Source organism: Lepisosteus oculatus, chromosome 3 (genome assembly GCF_040954835.1).
Source record: "Lepisosteus oculatus isolate fLepOcu1 chromosome 3, fLepOcu1.hap2, whole genome shotgun sequence".
NCBI classification, from domain to species: Eukaryota; Metazoa; Chordata; class Actinopteri; order Semionotiformes; family Lepisosteidae; genus Lepisosteus; species Lepisosteus oculatus.
Window position 1 is genome coordinate 22806463 of NC_090698.1, and position 24709 is coordinate 22831171.

Consider the following 24709-nt stretch of genomic DNA (forward strand, 5'->3'; position numbering starts at 1 on the left):
CTGTATTGGTTTAATGACAAAGCTAAAATAATCACAAACCTAAAGTTTCAAAGTTGAAGAAGGCCAGTGATGTTATAGGAAAGAAAACAACTAATTGTGATTTGTACAGTACATTAATTGTTGCATTCAAATGGTTAGAAATTGTAGGCAACTGTGTTTTGGGAACAATTGTAATATGAAAGCTTTTGTTTTTAAGAGAGTGTATGGGGATTGAATAAGGACAATACTTTGACTATATCCCTAAAATTTACTTAAGTACTTATGAATTCCAGACTTCAGTAATATAACAATTCACAGTCATTTCTTGTGTGTTAAACTGGCCTAGCTGACATTTTTAGAAATGCTGATAAATCAAACTCTTTAAATATAAATATGTATGAAATATTGTCTATTGATGTGGTAGAAAATTAGCCCAGTTTAAAACACTCTCTTTAGTCCTACACAAAATTTAAAGTATAACAAATTAATCATTTTTTTTGGTTGTACTTTTTAAAAAGATAACATGTTGTTCTCGAACTGAACAAAAAACAGACAACTACAGTCAATTAAAATTAAAATATGGTGGCCTGGAGCACTGCCTTGCGTGTCAGAGAAGAGACTAAGTATAGATTCCCCTAAGAGGAACAAACCAAAAGCAATTTGAATATGAAAACAGTTGCAACCAATATGTACAAACACACACACATACACTCAAAAGAAAACCAAACAATTTACACTGCTGCATAAATTCTAAACACATGGAATGTAAAATATAACAATGGTCCAAGTCTCAGTATTACATTAGTTTAAAAGAAAAATACAAAATATATTTATAATAAAATAAACTGAATATACTGTCCTGAACTAAAACACATTGCAGAATCATATCTAGCATGGACAAAATAAGAGAAAGTGAAGCTTAGTTTAAGTAAATCAAGGAGAGTGAGTATGAGACAGTATTTGCAGATATGTGCAAGCCCCTTGCATGGACTTATTGACTTAATTTATTTAATGCTGTAACAATTTCAATTGTATAATTACAATAGGAATTATTTATGAAAGGCATGAATCTGTAAATAGGGAGTGAAATATTAAATATTAAATAATTTTGTCCCCTTTTTCCTTTTCAAATGCCACTTAAATATTGCAGCAAAATTATTTTTACTATGCAGTAAAAGAGAAAATGTAAGCAGTGATTAAAAATAAGACAGTATGTGTGTAGTTAAGATGTGGCGCACTCTGTATTTTGGATCTATGTGACTGTTTCACAAACGCATCTGAAATAACATTAAAGCAATATACTGTATTAGAATAGGATGAAAAACAATACAAAATAATGAGAAATGTAATACATAAAGAATTAAGAAATAATATTTCTAAAATATAGAAAAAAACAGTGCACAATGAAGCCACATTGGTGTGGACTGAATTGAAACTGGATTCTTGGCCTTAATGAAATTTGTTTATGTTCTCTTTCAGTGGAGAGAATCACCTTCAATCTTCTTTGTAGAAACGTACGGGTTACAGGTGTGTGGTGGAGTTCGAACTGTTGTCTTTAATTTAGGATAATAACTGTGGGAAAAAGAAGTGGTCACTAAAAAAGTAAGGAAGGAAATTCACCCAGTATTTTCATTAACAATTAGCTTATCATTTCCCCCCTCAATCTTTCTTCCTAAATTCCCATAGTGGAAGTAATATAAATGGATTGTTCCTGTACACTCATTTCCTGAGTTTGGATATTTCCTTTTGAGGGTTGTGTTGGCTATCCTCCTGTCCTTGGAGATGCAATCCCACTCTCTGGCTTCTTCACTTATGTTTTTCATCTAGACTAGGTTACACCACAAAAAAAAAAAAACATTGCACAATGTTATCTTGCAAAGTCAAACTTTGTATCATTTTTCTGAAAAAATAAAATGACATAATCCAGACCTCTGTTTGAAGTAGAACAACATCATACCACAAACAAGTCAAACTAATTATGGGTCTAGATACAAATTTTTGATGATCAGCAGGTGGCATTCTTAATATCAGTGACCTCATTGTGTTTGTTCAATAATTGCATTTTTTCAGCATGCTTACACATTTAATTGCAGCATCAAAGTAATGACACACAGCAGTCGCATATAACACATCTGGTTCATGCTGCTTCAAAAATTGTAAGTGCATTTTAGGTGCCAATGAAAATACTTTAGGGCTTTTAAAACACGTTTTCAATGTGTTTGAATGTAAGTATCACCTGGAGTACTTGAGAAAATAATGTACAGAATTTAAAACACACTAAAATAATTCATGCAAGATTTCCTAAAATGCATGTAATGCATTGACACTTAGTAACTTTTTCTTATTTTTTAACTGGTTTGCTTATTATTTATTTTTAATCATGCACTTAGTGCACCAGTGCACCAGTGTCACATTGTGATAAATAAGATGCTATCTTTGTGATTTGCTAGAGTTCCTGAGTAGGGCATAAATTATTTTCCCCTGATCTTTAGTGTTAATCTAACAGCTGAAGCAAAATGTTTTGCTTTTCATCCTTTTCATTCTTGCTTTTCAGCACAAATGTCTTTTTTAATCTTGCTGTTAATGTAGAATTAACAGCATTTTCCTTTCATTGTTTTGTGATGAAAGGAATTTTGTTATTGTTTGTTTTGCATGTTAATGAAGCTCAATTTCCTTTGAGGAAAGTTTATAAAGACACTTTTGAGAGCTTTGTCCTTATTGCTTACAAAATACAGTATATAAAAGTAAAGAAAACAGGAGAAAATCTAAGTACAGTATTTGTGCTGCACTTATTAAAAATAAATGAATAACAATAATAGTAGTATTTTTCAGTTGACACCATTCTGTAAATAATGATTATTTTAGCATTGTTTTAGACATTTCTTAACGTTACCAAAAATGTTGTGAGCTTAGTTTTTGTTTCTCTTAGTAAACAGTAAAATTAGAAAACTGATTTAAGGAATGACCTAAGGAAAAATGTCCAAAATGGTAAAGTAAAGCTGTTCATTTCCTGTTATAATTGCTCTTAAAGGGATTTTAAACAAATTGTTAGTTTGTTAAGCTAAACATCCCTATTTAAATCGAAAAACACTTTTCCGTATCCAAAATACAGAAGTGTCTCACTCCATAACACTTTTTCTGACAAATGTTTTCCATTCCATGCTTGTATATTTTTGGCTTGCATAAATACTCCATACTATAGTCTACATCAGAGAATGTTTCTCTGCGACATCTCAATCTATTTGTGCTCATTATACTGAGATTGCCACCTGACTCCCTACAAAAGGATAGTGTTTCCCAGCATCCATCATTTCAGACTACTATGATGTCAGGAAACCAACTATAATGTCAGTTCTGCCCATCCATGACTGACATTGAGTGCATTGTTTTCTGTGGAGGCTCAATGGCTGGCCTAAAGGTAAATTCCAGAAAGCTGTTTGGAACACAAGCCCTTTTGTGCCCTATTCCCCTTCTCTCCACTGTATTTGAAGCCCTTTTCTAAACTGAAGAGTGCATTCATGTGTGAACTTGTGCAATATCGTTTTACATACATGCAGGCCTGAAGCTACCACTGCACAAAAGTATACATGACCAAAGAGAGCCTGGAGGAAGAACAAATGTGCCAAAGTTCAGTAACACACTCAAAGGTCTGAGATTGCATTTCACTGCTGTCTTGGCAAATATGCTTTTAGACTATTACAAATGCACTGTGCTCTGCTTGGTATAATTTTGTGAAAGGAAAATCTCCACCTTTATAATCATCATGAATCATGCCTTAAAATATATTAGTCATGAATGTCCATTCAATTGTGTCTTTATTGACTATTATTTGCATGCCATCTCAGCACTGGAACAACGGTTAAACCTCCATATTCTGTCCATGTAGATATAGTGCACCGATACCCACAGCCCACAACTGAATTGTTTACACAGATTAAAAACATACCTAGAACTTTGGAAAATGATCATCTGAGGTCAATGGATATTTTGATCAGTGACAAAACTACTTTAAATAAAGGATAACAAATACTTAGATGTTTACAGATTCCAAATCAATAGACCTGCAAGACTTTGACGTCAAGATAAATTTGGAATGTTTCATGACTGACAAATATTGGTAGCCATAAGAGGCCAAATAAAAATTGTTAAATGTTAACTTTGAAAAGAATAATAACATATTTAAATACCCCTTTATCATTTTCTGTCTTCACTAAAATATACTTGTTACATTTCTGTTGAGGTAAAGTCATTGTAGCTTGTAGTTTTCATGAGCTGCTGAGTTGTAAAAATTTTGAAATGCAAAATTAATCAAGTAACAAATTACAGCCTGACTTCCTATCTGAACACAATCTTATTTTTTAGATTCATTTGAATTTTTTAATGCAAAAGAGAAAAAAAATATCCTGTTTCAGACAGCTAACACCTCAGAGACAACTGTGGACATTTTGCATCACTTGGGATCAAAGGAAATACAGTACAAAAACACAATGATGTGGCGCATCACACATTTTTATTAATGATATACAAAACAGAGAACTGAAACTGCACTAGGACTCTATACATTGGTACAGTAGGTGGGGTTGTTTTCAGCATTCTTCGTTTTATAAGGAAACATATTTGGTTAAAAATGCAGATCTTAAGCCTGCCAAAAAGAATTTTTAGAATTTTAAAATGCAGCAGGTGAGAAAACCTGTCTTCTTCCTGCAGCTGTCCTTGTAAGGCAGTCGGCAAATGGGACATCTGTTCTTCCAGGTGTCAGAAATGGACTCCAGCAACTTGTCTTGCTACTCAGTTACGCATAAGAACTGGTACAAGTGACATTATGATCTGCAAAGAATGGCATGCTGCTGAAAGGAGCCCTGTGTTAGAATTACCTTTAGCCACGGACACAGTTGCAGGCCACAGAACTTAAAGCAGTGAGTCAGATTAAAAGAGGAGGGGATGATTCTGACTAAAGTCAGATGTCAATGTACAATACTGCTGTGACCAGATATACATTGTGCAAGTTGTGTCAAGACAGATTGATAGCGCTTAATACTGTCGGTTAAGGAGAAATTCACAACTGGAGACATACACTACAGCACCACATACATATATAACCATGGTGTACTACTACAGGGGTATCTCAGCTTGTCGTGATATCATCCACTATCCAGAAACTTTGAATTTTACAGGTTCAGGCCAACACGGTAGTAGCTGTTACTCCTACAGTACTAGCAGGTCAGTGTTTTACAGCTGGCATTAGTCAGGCAACTGGCTGGTAAGTATATAATATGCTTGTATGTATAGTGTGTATATTAGAATTCATAAGATAGTTCTGTCTCCTGCACTGATTGAATGAAAAGTTCATTAATATTCATACCTGTAATTGAGAAATTAAATAATCAATATACACTTGACTTGCTATACGGTGAATAGTCCACATAAAGGGCCATCCAACTTGCAAATCTTTGGACTATGGGTGTATGGAACAAGTTAAGTAGCTGTGCTACCCAGATGAGATCCTTAAATCACTTACTGTAGCTACTAAATATGAAATGGTTTACATGTCTGAAATACCTCATCTTGTTTGTAATGTTTCTTAAGGGTACATGCTACTGCAGTAATTTATATTTAATACAAACTGTACTTTTGTTGTTATATTAATTATATTGGGCATTAAGTAAACAACTAAAGGCTGGCTGTATAAGAAGTTAGCAATGGAAAGCATTGAAAATGCCACAGGCTGAGCAACATTTTTCTGCCTTCTACAATATTAAGTTAAATTACATTTCACTATCATTATATACTGTATATTCCATTTTGATACATTGCTGGAAATAATAGAAGCTTTCTTTTCAGCAACAAACGTGACCTCTGTTCGTCTAGTGATTTCAGATGTAAAAGCCGTCTCCATCTGAGCATGAATAGTGAAACTGTAATACTTTTTTGGCCTGTAAAGCACTTGGAAGCAGTTCTGTCCAATCAGACAACCGCTAGGAATGCAATTAAAGTAATTTACATTTTCTTAACGTTCCACAGAGGCCTTTGATATGAAATACAAAAGCAGAAATTTTCTTTTAAAAATCACATTTTACATGTTTGATATGAATTACTAGTACTACTGCTATTTCAACTCCACTTCTTAAACACGGTATTCTTTATTGATGCTGAAACTAGAAGACAAGACTGATATCCAACAAAGCGTCATTATGTGCCTGAAGGTAACGCAGAAATTAACAAAGAGTAACAATTTGCTCACTCTCTGTTATTAATGTATGTCTCTCATTAACAACAAAATATGAATCTATTATGCACAGTAAATTGCACCTACAATAGATTCAAAAGAGCTGCCACCATGCGCCCCTAGCTGTGGCGAGCTGCGTTTTCATTTTAAATGCAATGAACTACATTTTCCCAGAAATATAAAGTGGTTTAAAAAATATCACATATATTATTTATATATATATAAAATATTCAGGTTTGAATCATTCGAAATTATTCTGTAGCTCAACAAAGAGATCCAATAATTTACAGTTATTCTACAAAACAATTTCAAACAATTGAAAAGCATTTGTCATAGATTGACATTACCGGGTTTTTGGTTTGTTTGGTTTGTTTTCTCAAGTTTTCCGCAGACACAATTTAAACAGTTTAAAAACTTGTCATCACTCTGGGGCTAGCAAGTGAGTTTAATCCTTGGTCCTCTGACAACCTTTTTTCTCTTTCTAACCCTGTCCTCCCCCCTTTTTTAACCCCGAATCACGCTCCTCCTCTAACCCCTGGCCCCCACCTCAGGACGTAAAAATTTACAACAACAGCAGGGAGAACCAATGAGCGCCCGATGAACTTCGGCGAGGGGTTGAGCGCAGAAAGAAAAATGAGAGAGAAAGAGGGAGAAGTCAGAATGCGAATAAGTGGCGTTGCTGTTTTTTGTGTTTGTTTGCTATCTCATGCATGCATAATGAGGGATAATTAGAGCATGCTGTGACTGTATTTCTTGTATTTAAGGCTCTTAATAACCGGTAAACCGAGAGGAGAAGCCTTTAGTTTGCTCTGTTGTAAGTGAAGCAACAAGAAGGAGATTGCTGGTATGGTATTGAACCCGGCCAAAAATCACTGGAACTGCAGCACAAGGAATACTTGCCGGACTGCGAGGGAAGTGTCTGTGGGGAATACGTTTTTACTACACCAACTGTCAAGTCGCGAAGAACTTCGAATACAGGATTCTAACTATGTTTTTGTTTAATTAACAATTGTCTATGAAGAATAGAAGAAATGACCACGCTTCAAAACAGAACCCTGCGGTACACCACTGATCGAAATCTTTTTAAAGTGCCTAAAAGTAGGTTACTTCACGCATGTTACTAACGCAGATGAAGTAAAGCACTTCGCTTTTATAAAATCGCAGACTAATGGTGAGAGTGTAGTGCAATCAAACTTTTGTTCTTCTGCAACTCCTTGAAATTGAACAAAGACTGGATTGCTTCCCTGTGAAACATTTAATGGAAATATAAGGTACTTATGCCCACATTTGACTCAAGTTTTGCTTTATTTCTGCAGCCACCACCATGTCAAATTTTACCGGCTTAAAGCAGTGCTTCAGTAGCTTGATTTGGCCTTTTGGGTGTTTATTTGTGTTTTTTGGCTCATTTTCGATATCTTCCCCTACACACGGTCGACGGATGATATGCTGGCAAGCAATCATGCAATGTCAGGGAGAACCAGAATGCAACTATGCATATGGACAGTACATGCATGCCTGTGCACCCGTAATAAGCGGAGAGAAACACCGTTGCCCTAGTCACTGCATCTCCTCTCTCATTCAGCTAAACCAGACAAAAAATGGACCATCTTTGGAAGATTGTGACTGTGCTGCGGATCAGCTTTGCAGAAACACCAAACGTGCCATAGAGCCCTGCTTGCCAAGGACTAGCGGAGTAATGGGCTGCACAGAAGCCCGTCGCCAGTGCGATAGGGATCCTCAATGTAGTGTTGCTATGCGCAATTATTTGATTCATTGTGGAAAACTTTTCAGTGGGATACGATGCACAGAATCGTGCCGGGATGTGATCGGAGATATGCTTGATATGCCTAAAGCAGCACTTTTGGACAAATGTGTCTGTGATGGAATTGAGAGGCCCATTTGCGAGTCAGTAAAGAACAATATGCAAACTCTTTGTTTTGGGTCCGAGAGTTATGGTAGCGGCTGGACAGACGGGTCGGACGAAGATGATGAAGACGATGAAGATGAAGAAAGAGTCCTTCAGCCAGTGGAAAGCGCTAGTAGCCTTTCAAGAGCCCGAGATGTCTGGACTGTGGTGGCATCCATTTTACTTCTGTTCTCTCTTCTCTAGCCCCGGGTTTATCTTGTTCCAGGACTATTGTTAGATAAACGCATTTTGAAAACTTTTGTCTCTCAACCATGCGGTTTACAGTTGAATGTGTTTTGACTCCAAAGACTTTGTATTCGGCTTTGCATGACAGTGTCAACTTTTTAAACGTCTACGAATTTCTGTTCTGAAGGTTGTCGTGTTAGTACGCTGTGATTTATTTCTATGCAACTTTTTTTACAAAGTGGATACATTGATCACAGTTAACTATCTCTGGTCAGCAGTAATGCCTTTTAAATCTCAGTATTTATTTTTTGCATTAATGGTCTGAACTTAAAGTAACTGTGGCTACCAAATACCTAAAGTTAAAAAATACTACTGCCTTAAGCTCTTTTTTAGTTAGCTAAACGCTATATTCTGTGACTATACAACGACTGCCTTTACTTTTTCTTGAATATGTGAAAATAATTTTTATATTTGTCACTTCAGGTGAACACACAGAAAAGCTTAAAAAGTGTTTCTTTCTCTGAGAATGAACAATGCAAGTTTAAAATAAAAAGCTGTGCACTGCCAATTCACAAAAATGAACTAGTGTTTTAAAACATGTAAACTATTTTTATAATGTTGCCTTCAGTGGTATCAGGGTATTTACCTCTGGTATAACATCTCCATTATGTGTATTTAATACTGGAATTAATCACCAGTAGACTTGTACATAAAATGTTATAAAATGTATGCCTCTGAAAATAATTTATTTACAAATGTGTTCACATCAGTTCCATAAATTAGTTTCAATATTTGATGTTAAGTCAACTCAATGTTTATATTAAAGGGAAATTAGTTATTTTGTTGTCTGGTTAAGTTTAAACCTTCACTGTATGGAGTATTGTATAGATTTTTCAGAGATAATCTTTTTGCTATCTTATGTTAAGAGGATTTATTTACTGTTTAGAAATGTCTAAATTCACTGTATGACTGCCTTAACGTTGTATTTTTTTATAGAAGGCATAAAAAGAGACTTATAGTTAAAGAGCTCCCCAGACTATGTTGTCTTGTTACTATGTACATGTATCAATGTAAGAAACTATTTTTACTCTTAGGCATATATTGAACTCAACAAGTGTTAAAAACAACACAATCTGGTTTTCAAAAAATTAACAAGGCACAAGTCTGTGGTAAAATGAATTACTGTATCAGTTTAATTTCTAACTGTATTTTTTAACACAACATAGTGTTAAGCAAAGCACATCATTGTTTAATTGGTTGATTTTACCACAACTTTGTGTTCTTCCCGTTTAAACACGAGATAATTCTATGTTTCAGCGCAGCGTTTGAGTGTAGATAACGTTTTAAAAGTTGTCATTGAAGTAAAAGTAAGACACTCGATTTTAAATCTCATGTCAACTACCTAAAATGCTTACCTTGCACCTTACAGATAAGTGTGTGTTCATGTGTATATGAGATTCGTCAATTCATTTAGAAATGTAATGTGTCGAGTTATTATGGTGCTAGTGCGGATAAAGGGTAAATGTTTGATGTGGATAATGGTTTGGTCGGTATTTCGTGGCAGTGACATCAAGTTGCTTTTGAAACTTTGTCCTCTTTCCATTCTAAGAGCTGCTAGTCAACGCTTTCAAAGACCTTTAGATAAATAATTACGCTCTTAAGAAGCTTGGAGTGCCGATACACTTGACCTTGTAAATAGAAATGTTTGCAGTAGGAATAAACTCCGGCATTTGGAAATCTTTTAAACATGAGCACAAAAGAGAGATTATTTCTCAGGGGACTTACGCTCTAAACGCGCCAAGCAAGGCACTTGCGAGTTTATTTATCTTTTATTCAAAGTGATTATTTAAAAACTTTTTTTAAACCATTGCGGTCAAGAAAGTGAGAGCTGAAGTATTACCGCAACTAACCTTGGTTTGAGACTAGAAAACGCGTGAGGGTGATGAGCTTTTTCGCTGCTAATCATTTTACTGAGGAATAAATACACAAATGTTTCTATTTAGCAAGTTACCCACACATGAATTTTCTTTGAACTCTTTCAGTCTAATTTATAATAATTTTAAGACTGTTTTTCAAGAGGATTCTATAGAAAACAAAACGACACGTTTCACTTTTAGATTTAATTATATTTGAACACATTTTCTTTGAAAAGTAAAAGTTATTTTAATAACAATGTTTTCTATAGGGTAAATGGTCGTTCGTGACTGTTAAAATATTATGACCCTCTTTTCTTATCATCTAAAGGGACATTAAGTAACAATCCACACCAGTTTTTCAAGCGTTATATTCTTTAAAAGTCAATCTTTTGTCCTTAATGGACACAGAAGTTTTTTTCCCTGCAAGAAGTAAAAAGCATCAACTCTAGGAACGTCTCAGTGCCGGCAGCTGTACTGATAGTTAACTACTACAATAAACCCAAGATTTGATTTTACAGGCTCTTGTCAAAAGCATCTGTCTGGAATAAATCAACCCAGAAAAGCACTTTTGGATAGGGTAGGAACTAACACCCCTCCCTCCCCCCCCAAGAAAAAAAAATATTGCTGTTGTCTGTTGATCACCTATTCAGCCTCCATTTAAACTTAAAGGCACTGTTATGATTAAAACTTACTTTAGAATATTACATATCAATTGTGTATTAAAAAAGAAACAATAAATTCAAATATTACATGCCCATTATTATTATTACTATTGCTATTGTTATCTCTATGTTGGATTCACGCACGAATACAACGGTAATATTCAACGTTTTGCTTGGGATCCTAAACATATATATATATATTTCTACTTACTAATGGAAAATAGGAACATATTAAGCTAAAAATACACATATTTTTTCCATCGGTAATTTGAACTGTAATTTGTTGTTGTTTTCTCTGGTAGCGTTTTGTGCCGCTCGCTGTTGATCAATTTCATTTGCCTTGCCTCTTATTATTCGAGGTTTTTCATTGGTAGACACTTCAGTGGACAAAAGTTAAAAGGGCTGAAGTACAAAGCGGCAGAACAACGGGGTACATTGAACTGACAGTGACAATACAGTAAATAGACTACTAGAGCAAGGGATTCAGGCTTCGCTGGCTACTAAATACACAAAGCCTTGCCTTAATTTGTGCTTTAGACATACGCAGTTACATGCTGGGCAACTGTTGCAGTACTTTTAGCTTCAGTAATACAACATACATTGAGCAAATGATAACTATATAAGGTATTAAATACAACATTTAGCTCTCACTAATTATAACAATAAAGGACACAAATATTACTCTTATTTCAGGCATTTTATGATTACTATTTTAAATATAAAGACTTCACAAAAGTCGTGTTAGGGTTTCAAGGTGCCCTAGCGATAAATGCAGACATAAGCGTGTTAATACTATGAAAAAAAACAGCATAAACGAGTTATGGGCTGCGTTTAGTGATGGCACTCTCGCATTAATGCATCACTCCACACTCAAAGTGTCAAAGTTATTATTTCTGACAAAAAGGTAGCGAAATGGTGGTAATAAGAACATAATTCTCAAATTTGTTTCGTAGTCAGAGTTTATGTATTTATTGTCACGAAATGTTGCATAAAACAGCTTCTTAAAAGAGGAGTAAATAATTCCATACTTGAGTTTCAATTTTTTGTTTGTTGTTCATCTTTAAAAAGCATACAGTATTTCCTAGCTCTTGTCACTTGAAACTCCAAATCAAGGATTGCAGCAGTGTGGTATTAGAGGAGGGATGAGAGCCCTCGAGTTGAATTAATCGGGACAAAGTCGAGTGGCACTTTTGTCATGGAAATCTTAAGCACATAATAGTTCATCCTAAACAATGTGGAGGGCGCTTCATTCCTTCAGTCTTGTTGTCACCATTTCTAAGAGGAACTGCGGGGAAGGATGTGGGAAAGATCTGTTGATTCTCAGTGTTTGCTTTGCATCATTGCATGCGGTTTGCTGTAGTACAGGAAGACTGATACACTTTTTCCTAAATAAACAAACGATATTTCAAATGGATTAAAATTTGTAATTGCCTAAATATGCTTCTCTGTCTATTATGTAGCTCTTTGGATAAGTCCTACGTTTTCTTAGAAACACATAAAATATTGTTTATAATTGTATAGCAAAGTAAGAAAACAAATGGTAAAAATATATGTAACCAATTAAAGCACAATGTTTAACCCTTTAAAGATTTGAGACAATAGAGTTTCTGCTATTACACAAGGGTAATACGTAATAAAAGTGACCGTCCATGATTAATTCATGAGGAATGGAGGGAGTTATATGAATTACCGATGAATAAACTGTGATTTAAAACAAATTTCATATTAATTTATTGTAAAGTGCTACCACGTAGGAAGACAATAATCATTTTAAAATATTTTCATGCAAAACATACTGTACAATTTCTAAATGTTTCTTTTGCTGCTTTTTTCCGTCTCTTTTAATGAAAACATCCAACAGAAACCTCCAGCCTTAAGGGTTTTTGATGTAGCAAGCTATTATATTTGTGATAAAGTAAAACTCTACTGTAAAGACTATCACCAACCTCAAGTTCTGTGACAACGTCTTGGGATATTCTCAATTGTTTTGTTCTTTAGTTATGCTTTGTGTTTAAGTGTTAGGCCTTAGTGAAAGCTGAATCAATTATTCATCAGAACTTTACAACCTAAACAGTGTACCAAGGCAAATTCACAACCTAAAAAAATTATTCTGTATCTTTCAAGAATACCAATACTATCTTCAAACATTTCAAATGACAAACATGTGACCTGTTTGTCATTTTAGTTTCTGAATTAAATTATTATTTTAATCTGATACAGTACTAAATGTAGAACAGTGTTTATTAGATATGTTTGAGATTATTCTTTGTATTTGTGTTGACTTTCAACCATACTGTCTTAAAGGACAGTAGCTAGGTCAATATGTTTCTGTTTTCGTATTAAAGGTTTATTTTTTGTGGGAGCTTTATACTATGCTCAGAAGTCTATCATGATATAAAAACAAAAAACTGTCAAAACATGACAACTGTAAAAAAGAATAACAACCATAATAACAACAGAAAAGCATCAGAATTTAAGTAAAGTTGGGATAAGGGCAAAGAACTATGAACACTGGAATGCAAAGATGTTTCTCTTTCTGCAAAATAATGCAGAAGCTGGCATTAAGTATTAATCATCTGGCCAAATTGAACCTGACCCTGGTGTACCTTGTTATTAAAACACAAAACATGAAACACTGAAGGCATTGCATTATAATGACACAATGAATGCATTGTAGACACTACTGCTAGTAGATTAAATCCATCTATCCATTTTTTAACCTCTTTATCCAATACAAGGAGGTGGGATGGGATACACCCTGGACTGGATGCCAGTCCATCACAGGGCACACACATACTCAAACACACACACACTCACACCAGGGCCAGTTTTGCCAGAAGCCAATTAACCTATCAGTATGTCTTTGGATAGTGGGGGAAAAGGGAGTTAACCGAATCACCTGAAAAAAACTCTCTTGAACGGGGGAGAGCATGCAAACTCCACAGAGATAGCACCACAGGAACTGAACCCAGGTCTGTGAGGCAGGAAGGCTAACCACTGTGCAGCTGCTCCACCATGTCACCCAAGTAGGTTAAAGTGTTTTGTAAATACCACCAAATTACTAACACAAATGTATTAACACAGATTGATCTTTTTTTTCAAAATAATGCATGATTTTCACTGTCTTCACAAAATGATTTTGAAAATCAAAGCATCTTGTACCTACTATAACACCCTTAAAAATCATATGGTACATGTAATTAGATAAGTGCTGCCTTTATTATCGTACAATAATATTAAATATGTTTTCTCCTTGTCTATGTAGCAGATATCCTGGATATCTCTTACTGTAGTTGTGTGGAGTACTAATTCATTTTGTTAAATATTGTGTCATATTACTACTAGATTTTGAGAAGATTGCAGGGCAGCGTTGATGTTACAGCACTTCTTTTCACCAGCTAAATGAAAAGACCAAAACATATGCCTCATTTTGTAATAGTAAATGTAAACATTCAGAGGTGTGAATTTAGCATGACACAATGCAGGCCTGGGAACCCAATTTGTTTTTTTCATGTTGGCTAAGGTTTAAAAGTTGGAAATTAAAAGTGTAAAATAGAGCACATTGTAAACTAGTGCAAAAAGTTTTACACATTAACTGCAAGCTTATTACACAAAGTATAATTCAAAACCTATAAATAATTGGGTTTGATATTTCCATAAAATGTTCAGATTTGGTTCATGTATATCTCTTGATGTGTAGTATAAGTATAAGTACAGCAGAAATGGGGTTTTGGTTTTATTGTTATATGGGATTTTTCACCATTAGAATGTACTGTACTAGACTTATGTCTGACCAAATAATCATTGTACATAACTCTGCCTTTCACATGAATTTCCTTCATGCTTTTTTGCTTTGAGTTGTGCCTGAAGATATTGGAGTTTGTACCCTTCCAAAGTTTTCCTTTCTTACATTTGTCTTTGTAAAATTGTCCTTTAGTTATGTAAAAGCATAACCATATATTTTGGAATATATACATAGCCTGTGCAAACACATAAATATACTGTCTACTAATTTTCCAAAAACTGTTTTTTTATGGCAATGTGTAATGCATTTGAGTCTTGTAACCAATGTTTTTATGGCTGCTCACTAAAGGGCACAAAAGGGGACCGTCGCTTTAAGAAAGTGCAGGCCTTTTTGCCCATTAATAATTGTATTGCTTCTTTATTATTGTTCGGGATAATGAAAGAATGGAAGTGTTGGCCCCCAACCCGACTTTCCCCTGAAATGTTTTCAATTAACTCCTGGCACTGACAGGAAAGCACCAAACGTTTCCCATGCTGAAATATGGAAAATCTGCAGGGAACATCTCAGCAGGAGTAGAATTTCATTAAAACAAGCACATCATAATTCAGCGACTTCTGCTCTCTCACTAAGACCTTCTATTGATAAGGAGTTTGAAATGAATTTTATGGATTTGCAAAGAGTAATGATTTCATATAAGATGCTTTCAGAGTTTGTTTTGGACAGGGTCCTTTAAGTTATTGTCTGGTATCTGATGAAGAAATGGTCAGACAGTTGGAACGACTGTGACTATTGGATAAGCATTTAAATGTAAAGCTCATTTGAAAGGATTTTGACGTAATCCTTTAAAGTTCACGTCAGGAGCTTGAGTATTTGATTCAGAAAAGAAAATGTTGGGGGCCCCTTGTTTTTTTTAATCTTACTTTCATTAATTATTTCACATTGAATTTTTTTTTCTTTTTCAAGACATGAAAAAATAAAACTGGCACATCACAGATTTTTTTAAATGAACTTTTGCTATGTGAGTATCATTAAGCAACATTTTCAGAGTTTTCCCAAAGCATACTTCACGACAAAAATATCCAGCCAATAAATGATAAAGGTTCAGTTTTCAAAAAGGTATTTGCATAAGTGTCTTTCATACACTACATTTAAAATTTCTGCAAGTTTATTATACACAGTTATTTATTACACAGTGATTCTAATTAAAGTTAAAACATATTTAAGCAGAATAATGATTGTGGTATGTATTTACAGTAAATTATCAGTTATCAGTTTTCCCCTTAGGTCTAAGCCTTCAAACACCAAAATCCAAATAGTTTTTTTCAGATCCAAGCTGCCACTTTGATTTCATCACATCAAACTCTTGTTGCGATCACAACCCTTTGAAATGAGAAAAAGGTTCTTAATCCAGTTATACCAGCTGGGCTCCTGCTTACTAGGTCCTGAGAGAAAAGTACAGGATTAAAGTTTTCTCAAAGAACCCCTTACCTACTATTTAAAATATTCAGAAGCCTCATGGCCAAATTGTGGTGATATAGTGAGCTAAGACCAAATAATAGGTTATGTAGAAAGTGATTGCTTTGATTGTTTAAAAAAACTCTGTAAAGGTTTTTAAATTTAGTATTATTACAAAATTCTGTAATAATAATAATAATAATAATAATAATAATAATAATAATAATAATAATAATAATAATGTCTGACCTAACCGTAAACCGCACATTTTAAAAATGACTCTCCCTATCTGTTTCATAACCATCCAAAATGTTAATTTTTGCAGGAAGGCAAATAGTTCCTTTACTGTAGGCCAAAGGCTAGAAACTTTGATTTAATAAAATAAGTGCATATATTATATTACTTTATGCTGTAAATTATTCTAGTACTTCAAAGTAAATATGTTTCTGAATTTTCATTGAATGGTACTTGCAATAAAGGCTTTGGTTCTAACTTTACATGTTGGTCATCTTTTCTCACATCATAGTAAATAAATTTGAAGAGCAAGTTTAATATATTTTAACATCAAGCCTACATTATGTAGTCTAGACTTTTAGACACAATATACCTGTACATATACCATATAGTGAGGAATAATATACTGTAGGTTTAAGGTTAAGACAGGTGGCCAGTTGGACCTTCACTTTCTTTGTTGAATTAAGATATCTGTCATAAAGAATAAACCCCTTTTTTGCTCAGAAGAAAGATGATACCATCTCAATGTAGAGTGAATGAGAATTTTTAGTTCAACAGTTGAAATAAGTTGCTCTGTAGTTTCTAAGACCTAATTCAAGACCATTATGACCGTTTTTTGTGTAATAAATACCTGAATAAGACTCATAACAGTGTGAAAGGACTAAGCATTTAAAGGAGGAATATTTTAATATTCACAGTCTATAAGACAACCTAACATTGGAAAGATCAAGAATCCTATGTGCTGCAGGTATGAATGCCCCACTGAACTGAACATTTTTCTTGCTTAGGATCCTTCATCTTACCAAATCTTTTTCCATATGGGCCTCAACCTTCCTATAGGGTTTCAACATTGTCATTCTTTATCAGAACAATAGTCTTTAACAAACATTTTTACTGAATCTTGATTTTCAGGGAAAAGCGTATGTTGTGCATTCAGTCTGCACATAATGAAATATGGTTTTGGTTATCAGCCTTTTGTGGGTATGTAACTAGCTCTTACTCCAAAGCTCTCTGCATTCATATTTGTTTACTCATCCCACTGCCCAACCACTGTTTAGTGTTCCATTGTGTTATATGTATAAATATAAAACTGATGAGGTTAGAGTGGTTAGCATGTGAGATGCAAAGAAACAAAAAGAGGTTAATTCCACACTGAAAAGTGAAAGGAAAGAATAAAAGATATAGTTTAGATGTCATTGCTTCTCATATCTAACACTTGAAAAAGTTCCACAGCTTTCTAATTGTAAGTGATCATAATTAATCTCTACTTTCTCCTAAATAAACAGTACAACTGAATATTTACTTAACATCATTAAAAAAAAGAAAGAAACCTTTTTTCACTGTTGCACTATAATGTCTTTGATGCATATTTATTGAATTTTATAAAATATACAGCTATCCCTCTGCATGATCCACAGAATAGTTCAATTAAGTTTAACAAAAAACGTTCTGACAGAGAGGGTGCTCGTTTTTAAGCCACCCACCTCTATTGCACAATAAAAGGGAGGTATCAGCTTTAAATATTCTCAATTTTCTAAATCATGTATGTTCAGATGCTATAACCACATAAAAGGAGTGAAAACAGAAAACATACTGAATACATTAAATAATTTAATTCTTTTAGTATTTTCCTCAGAAACGTTTACTGTATTTAATAGTTCCATGTTCATTTCTCTGATGTGCTGTATTTTGCTAGGGACTTTTCACAAATGTAGCTGCACACTAAAGATAACATTGTATTTGTTATTTTTTCAAATATCTTAGGTTAGATTAATTTACTAAATAAGTACTTTTGAGGAAGGATTCAGAATGGAAAGGAAAGATAAGAATGAAAGATCTTTTTTTTAAGTCCAGTATAAATGCAGCTCCTTTCTGAAGGAACAGCCATATAATTCATGTGACACTCCTCTTAGAAAAGCATTCACAAACACCACATATCCAGCACCCGAGCGATGGGTCTGAAACAGTCTGGATGTGCAGAGAAGGAGGTTGTAATGAATAACAATTGTGAATTCAAAGTCGCCCATTCTTGTCAAATCACATTAGGTTAAATGAAATTTATGTATGAACTGTAGTGTTGGCATAATAAATACGTGCATATGCCTAGGTAGGCCTGCCAGAAATAATTGTCTACATTAATTTAATAATCTGCAACTGCAACTGCTAGAGTAAGACATTTTTGGCATTTGCTAGAAAAATAATAATTAGCAATCCCAATTTATTACAGAATGCAGATACAGTTAGAAGGTGGATCCCATTGACAAGACAGGAAAGTTGAAGAAGAACTTAAAAGTTGGAGATCTTTGTTATTTGGTCTTTAATGTCTGAGAAAGTCAAGATTATAGAATATTTGTAAATAAGTGCAAAGTCTATGTAAAGGAACACTGTGTCAAGGATCACAAACTCTTTGGGACATGCAAATAAGTTTTATTTTTTGCAGTTTCTGCCAGAAGAATGTGTTTAGAGGTTTGGGATTTTTAATAACTGACCTGTTCTATTTTGTGTTTCATTTGTCGTATCACATCAAATCGCTTTTTCTTCTGCTTTAAGGCTTGCACTGTCTGATTGGGCCACCCTGAATTCCAGTGAAACAGCTGTAAGAGCAAACTTTCAGCTCGCCTTTACAAAACTAACATTGTTGTTTTTTTACCTTAACTTAATTGTGAGTAACAGCCAGTTTGTGTAGGCAGTGGTCCGAGTGGTAATGTAATAACAGTGATATGAAACTTGTGAAGAGTACTGCTACAGTACTCTTTTTCCCAAACCACAGACCAAAAAAAAGAGTAAATAAATAAGAATGCAATGAAGTACAACTGTTAGACCATGAAGAAATAAGAGTGGTGGTGGTGAGGAGGGGTGAAAGTTTATTGTTGTCTGGTGTTTTGAGAAGAACTGATGACAAAGTGTGAAGTGACTGAACGAGGACAAGGGCTAAGACCTTTCTCTACGAAGGGAAACAATGCTTCCATTTTCATTCTGTGCTGGCCTTCAGCTCTATTTACCAACACTGAATACTCGATCAGAACTCTCCCTCTGGCTCCCTGGATGTGCACTTCTCAGCAGCTTCAACGGACTGAGAAAGAAAGGGGAGCAGAAAGAATGAAGACAGGGGGAGAGGGAGACAGAGAGAAGGAGCAAAACACAAAACTTGCTGACACGGGGCATAACTTAATTTTCACGGTGCCGGGACAGCTGTGTCGTGTAATCTGCCGTGGCATGCCATTAAAACTTCAATGCCTTAACTGACCCAGAAGGAAAATTTAGACCGTGGAGAGGCTTTTCAAAAGAGGAGGTGATCCACACGATTTATGGGCTTGTCTTAAAGAAACAGAGTCTCTTTGCTTTAAATTAATAACCCTTTTAGAATGTATATATATGAATAGATGTCCATCCATCTGCATGAATATGTTTATCATCCATCATCCATTCTTCTTTTGTCTATTGTAATACATATTTCTGATCTGTAATGTGTCCTATACATATGCACAGTTATCAATATGAGCAAGGTATCCTGTAATAAAGCAAAAGCAAAATGATATACTGATATGGTGTATACTATATCACACATATATGATTCACTATATTTTATTATATCTTTATCATAAGGAAAATCATAATGTAGCTGTCAATCTAAAATATATATTCTAAACACATTAAATATTTGTGTTGGAGGATTGGACTGATTATAACTGTATGATGTGCACAGTTTTGACATTTATGAACTACTCAGTCCAGTATAAAGTGATGGTACACTCATCTCCAGTGTAAAGCCGTGATTAATTTATTTTATAATTAGCATTTTTTCATGAAGCGTAATGCATGTACTATAAGCTTTCTCTTATCAGTCCAATCCAAATTTAAGAGCTAAAGCCATATGCAGAAATGAAATCATTACCACTTTTCTATTAAATCTTGTGAGAGAGCTGCCTAATGCACTTGGTATTAACTCCTTGCTCGAACCTCCTGAATCTCCATCAATTAAGAAGTTGCTTTATGTTTGACGTCAGTTCATTTTGTTATTAATTGTGTTGCTCTGTATGGAGTAAGTTGAAAGGTTATGAAAACTCTAATATTAAAGATTTACATGAACTGGATCCCTGCAAAAAGAGCTTGCTATAAAACACTGTAGGCCTGTAGTAGTGTGGTAACAGTGATGTTAAGACATCTGCTGTTGTTCCTTCAATAAACAACTCAATTGGCTGGTTGTAGAACATTTAGAAATAAAATTAATATGAAAAAATTCTAACTTGACATTTTATTTTCATTAACTTAAACCACAATTTTACATTTATTGGTACATTTCTCATACAGTTTGTTCATGTGGCTTAGGAGTGAAATTCAATATAGGCTAAATGGCAGGAGTAATGGTATGTATGTTTTTGTAATTCATATCGTGGATTTTAGGTTTAGCGCCTGTGATGGGACCCATTTTTCAAGTCCTCCACTCAGTGCTTTCTTGCACTAGTCCCTTTGCAATCTGCATTTTTTTCCTTTTCTGTAACTATCATCATACAACATTGCCCAGTACAAAACAGTACTGCTTTAGTATTCTTCAGATATATAAATGATGTACTAGTAAACAAGTATGAAACATTATTTTCTTTATTTCTAAATTTGTTCCTGCTGAAACCAGAATAGTAACTATTTCCTATCATCCTAATGTATTTTTGAACTTCACCTTACACTTGGGTGGGTGCTACAAAGAGCTATTTAAACCACCAGTTAAAAAGAAAAATCTGGTTTCGAAAGATCATTATTGAAACAAAGGAGTTTTGCTTTACATTCTGTTCATGGTCTCTAACTGTGTGGTATCATGACCTAAAAAAGCAAGGAGCTGGCCATAAATCGAAGCAAGAGAAGCTACAACAAAACCTTTAACAAAATAAATAATGAACCTAAGCTTGGGAGTTGTTAAGAGTTAATAGTCTCCCATGCAATCAATAGGGGCTGAGGCTCGACTCTATTAAAGTGACCCCCAGGGCCATGGGCCAAATTGCACCCAGTTGTTTTCTTGAAGGTATTCATCCTTCACACATTCATTTCCTCCTTTGTGTTGTCTCTTTTCATCACTGAAGGCATTCTAGAATACTCGGGTCTAGAGAACAATTACCGTACAGTCTGTGAGGAAAGAAAGAAGAACGGGGTCATAAATATGTTAAATTGGTGTGTGAGTTTAAGTGGCTTTGTAAACTAAACACAAATGGACCTTCAGAGTAATTAATGAATATGAAGCAGAATGATACAACCAGTGTGCTGGGGAGCAACAGAAAAAAGGCATTTATTTGTTTTTCTGAGTCCGATTTTATTACAATCTGTACCAAGGGAGGCACAAAAACTCACATCTTTGTGGTGGTAAAGTATTCAGTTAGGAATTTGTTTTTGAAATAAAACCAGTTGGTTGATATTCAATCTCCCAAGGCATTTTGATGTATTCCCTTTTACTCATGTGTCATCACTACACTAATGTTCAATTAGTATACTGCCAAAAATTAGCAATAAGTTTTTCTAAAAATGAATACCAGTTTTTGAAAAGGAATTTATTTTTTGTGCAGCTAAAAATTAGACTAAGACAAGGGGTTAGCAATTTTAGTTTGCTGCTACAATGTTGTAAAAGAATCTAAAATAAAGGCTTTCTTATTTTGGTTTCACATATTTAGGTGCATACCCTCATTAATCCATTTTACTCTATCACAGCTGAGGATTCATATCTCAAATTGCAAGATATTTAGCTTGTATGTGTCATACTTCCCATGTCCTGAAAGATTATTGAAAAAGTAAACAATACTCAAAGAACTGAAACTGAAAGGTTTTAACTCTGTTTCATTTAAGTGAAAGTAAACCATTACAATAAAAATGTTACCACCACTTTAAATGAAACCGCATAAAAACAATGAGCAATAACTAAGCAAGTGACTGCAGGCTTACTTTATACAACATCAACTGGGTTTTCTGTGACTTTAAGAGCTCAGACAGTAGCTAATTTTGTTTTGCTAATAAGTTTTTTAAAGAGCCTGCATTTATCTTTATGCATTTTTATTAACACGTCTTTAACAGCACTTCTCTTCTAGGCCGTGTTTTTTTAAGGAAACCATAAAACTCGGATTGACCCTTCCTTGAACATGCTATAAATCACGGAGGGAGAGTGGAGTCTCCCAGTGTCAAAGGGTCAGTGGGTGGGGGTGACAACACAAAGAAAGGACAGAGGCACAGGCTGCAGAGAGAAGGAAGAGCCAGAGAGGATGACGGTTTAGAAAGTGAGAGTGGACAAGCTGGAATGGAAGTATAATACCATATCTGTATCTTACTTGTGTAGCAATGCCAGCTTAATTGAGTACATACTGTAGGCCACAGACCCCCAGCTTCCAAAGCAACACAGTAACATTTCTAATTTTATTCACAATTGTATTTTTAGAGCTCAAAATTAACTTACAAAAGCTTCTTAGTAATTATATTTTCTGAGAGGAATTGAAATAAATGAATACAACAAAAGTGTGTATAACAGCCTACAAAGACACAGTTAACAAGTCATTTTTAAGACTGCGTTGAGTAACATTGATTTTTTAATTGAACCTGTGATCTGTCTCAGAGGAGAACCACAAGAATGTAGTGGGATGGAAATCTGATTTTATAAGAGAGCTGGGATCAGTAGCCTTTTACTTAAGAAAGACTCATATCCATGGGGCTCTGAAACAGAAGGCAGGTTAGGAAAGGAATGTAAAGGGAATGAAACAGCTGTGGCAAATCACCAGGATTCCTCAGCATGTTGAGCAGCGGCACCGAGTTCTGATGTACCAAGTGTCTGCAGCTACAGGTAATAGAGTCCCTCCCTTCTCTGTGAACTATTGATCAGTAGTCCATTGATGGTGTAAGCTAAGTAACTGTTTTCAAAAAGAGATAAGAATACCATTGAGTAAGAAAATGGTTATTGGTTGCTTTTTATTAGTTAAAGCTGAACAAAACCTCCTGTTTGGGTCATTTCAGACATTTAAGATCACTTTAATGGACAGATTCGATTGTAAATAGTAAGAATTGCTATAGGACATTTAATGTGTATGCTTTTTTCTGCTAGTTATAATTGTTCTGGCAAAGATCTGTTCTTGAGGATAAAGCAGTTACCAGCAATTGTTTTTAACTGTATGCAGCTATTGGTTTTCAAAACAATATTAATGCACTGAAGATAGCCTACTAACGTGGACCTAGAAAATTGATGTAAACAAGAAATTTGTTCATTTTCAATCTGAGAAAATAAACATCAGCTTTTTCCTTTTTTAATTGCAGTTTCATTTTGAATATATTGTTGACACATACAACTCTATAATACTTGCACTGCTTATTATTATTAAAATGATTCAAAATGATTATTTTTATAAGTGCTGCTATTCATTTGCATGTAATAAAGTTGGAAGAAAAACTAAATATTTTTCACCACCTCATTTAATGACTTTGGCTTACATTCCTGCATTTTTTCAATTAACTTCACTGTAGTGCTGGCTCGTGCCATCCGCGGTTTAAATTACATATATACTGTAGTTATGCAAATACAGCAGCGCTTCATTGGTAATTGTTTTCCCACTGGAGAATTTCAATTAAAAGTTATGCAATCGAAACAAATGAAACTACTGAACAGCCACAAATGTCTGCAAAGACCAAAATATTAATTCACACAGTTGTTGCAAGATCTTCTTCTTCTCCCCCTTTGTTTTATCCCTAGTACAATTCCAGGACCAAACGAATCCTTGTGTCTGTCTAAGACATCTAAAAGATTATTAAATATTGCAGTTCATTTCTGTGCTGTTTGATTTAAGGTTATAATCTGCCTTGAAAGGGGTACCAGCTTTTGTGAATGGGCTTGTATTTTCTGCAAAGGACACAACAGCTGTTGCTTTCACAGAACTTTTAACCCTACTCTTCAAAGTGCATCATAGAAAAAAAAGATCCTGTTGCTGTGGAAACAACCTTCACCCACAGTCCTCCCCTCCCAGAACTGGTATCAGCTTTCCATTTCAGTTAGATTCCATTGTGGCCGCCAGAGACTCTAGGCCTACCTCGCTCAATCTTCATTACAGGTTCTGATGAAGGATAGGAAAGGAATCTGATGCAATTATTCTGACTGTAACCAGCTTCCCTCAACACACCTGATGAGAGAATTGGAAAATTAGTCCTGGAGAAGAATTTTAATCAAGGTTTCATGACATCCAAGTACTTTGTTACTTCCCCAAAATCTCAATTTTAAGCCAGGCGTCTCCGCTTTTGGATTCAGACAAATTACTGAGTTAATTTATTAAGGCCTATCACATTTCCTTGAAAGCCCTCAGGTTTCTAAATATTCAGTAACAAATATCATCACTTCCATTTTATTTCAACTGTTTGCTCTTATATGAGATACAGTATGTTACGATA

The 24709-nt window shown here is 34.6% G+C and overlaps 1 protein-coding gene across 1 annotated transcript; it reads left to right on the forward strand.

Annotated features, from left to right (window-relative positions):
- Window positions 1-6802: 6802 nt before the first annotated feature.
- Window positions 6803-10043, forward strand: gas1a (growth arrest-specific 1a). The gene has a single exon (XM_015340184.2). It carries the CDS (start codon window positions 7530-7532, stop codon window positions 8313-8315), a length of 786 nt encoding a protein of 261 aa, XP_015195670.1. The 5' UTR covers window positions 6803-7529; the 3' UTR covers window positions 8316-10043.
- Window positions 10044-24709: the final 14666 nt, after the last annotated feature.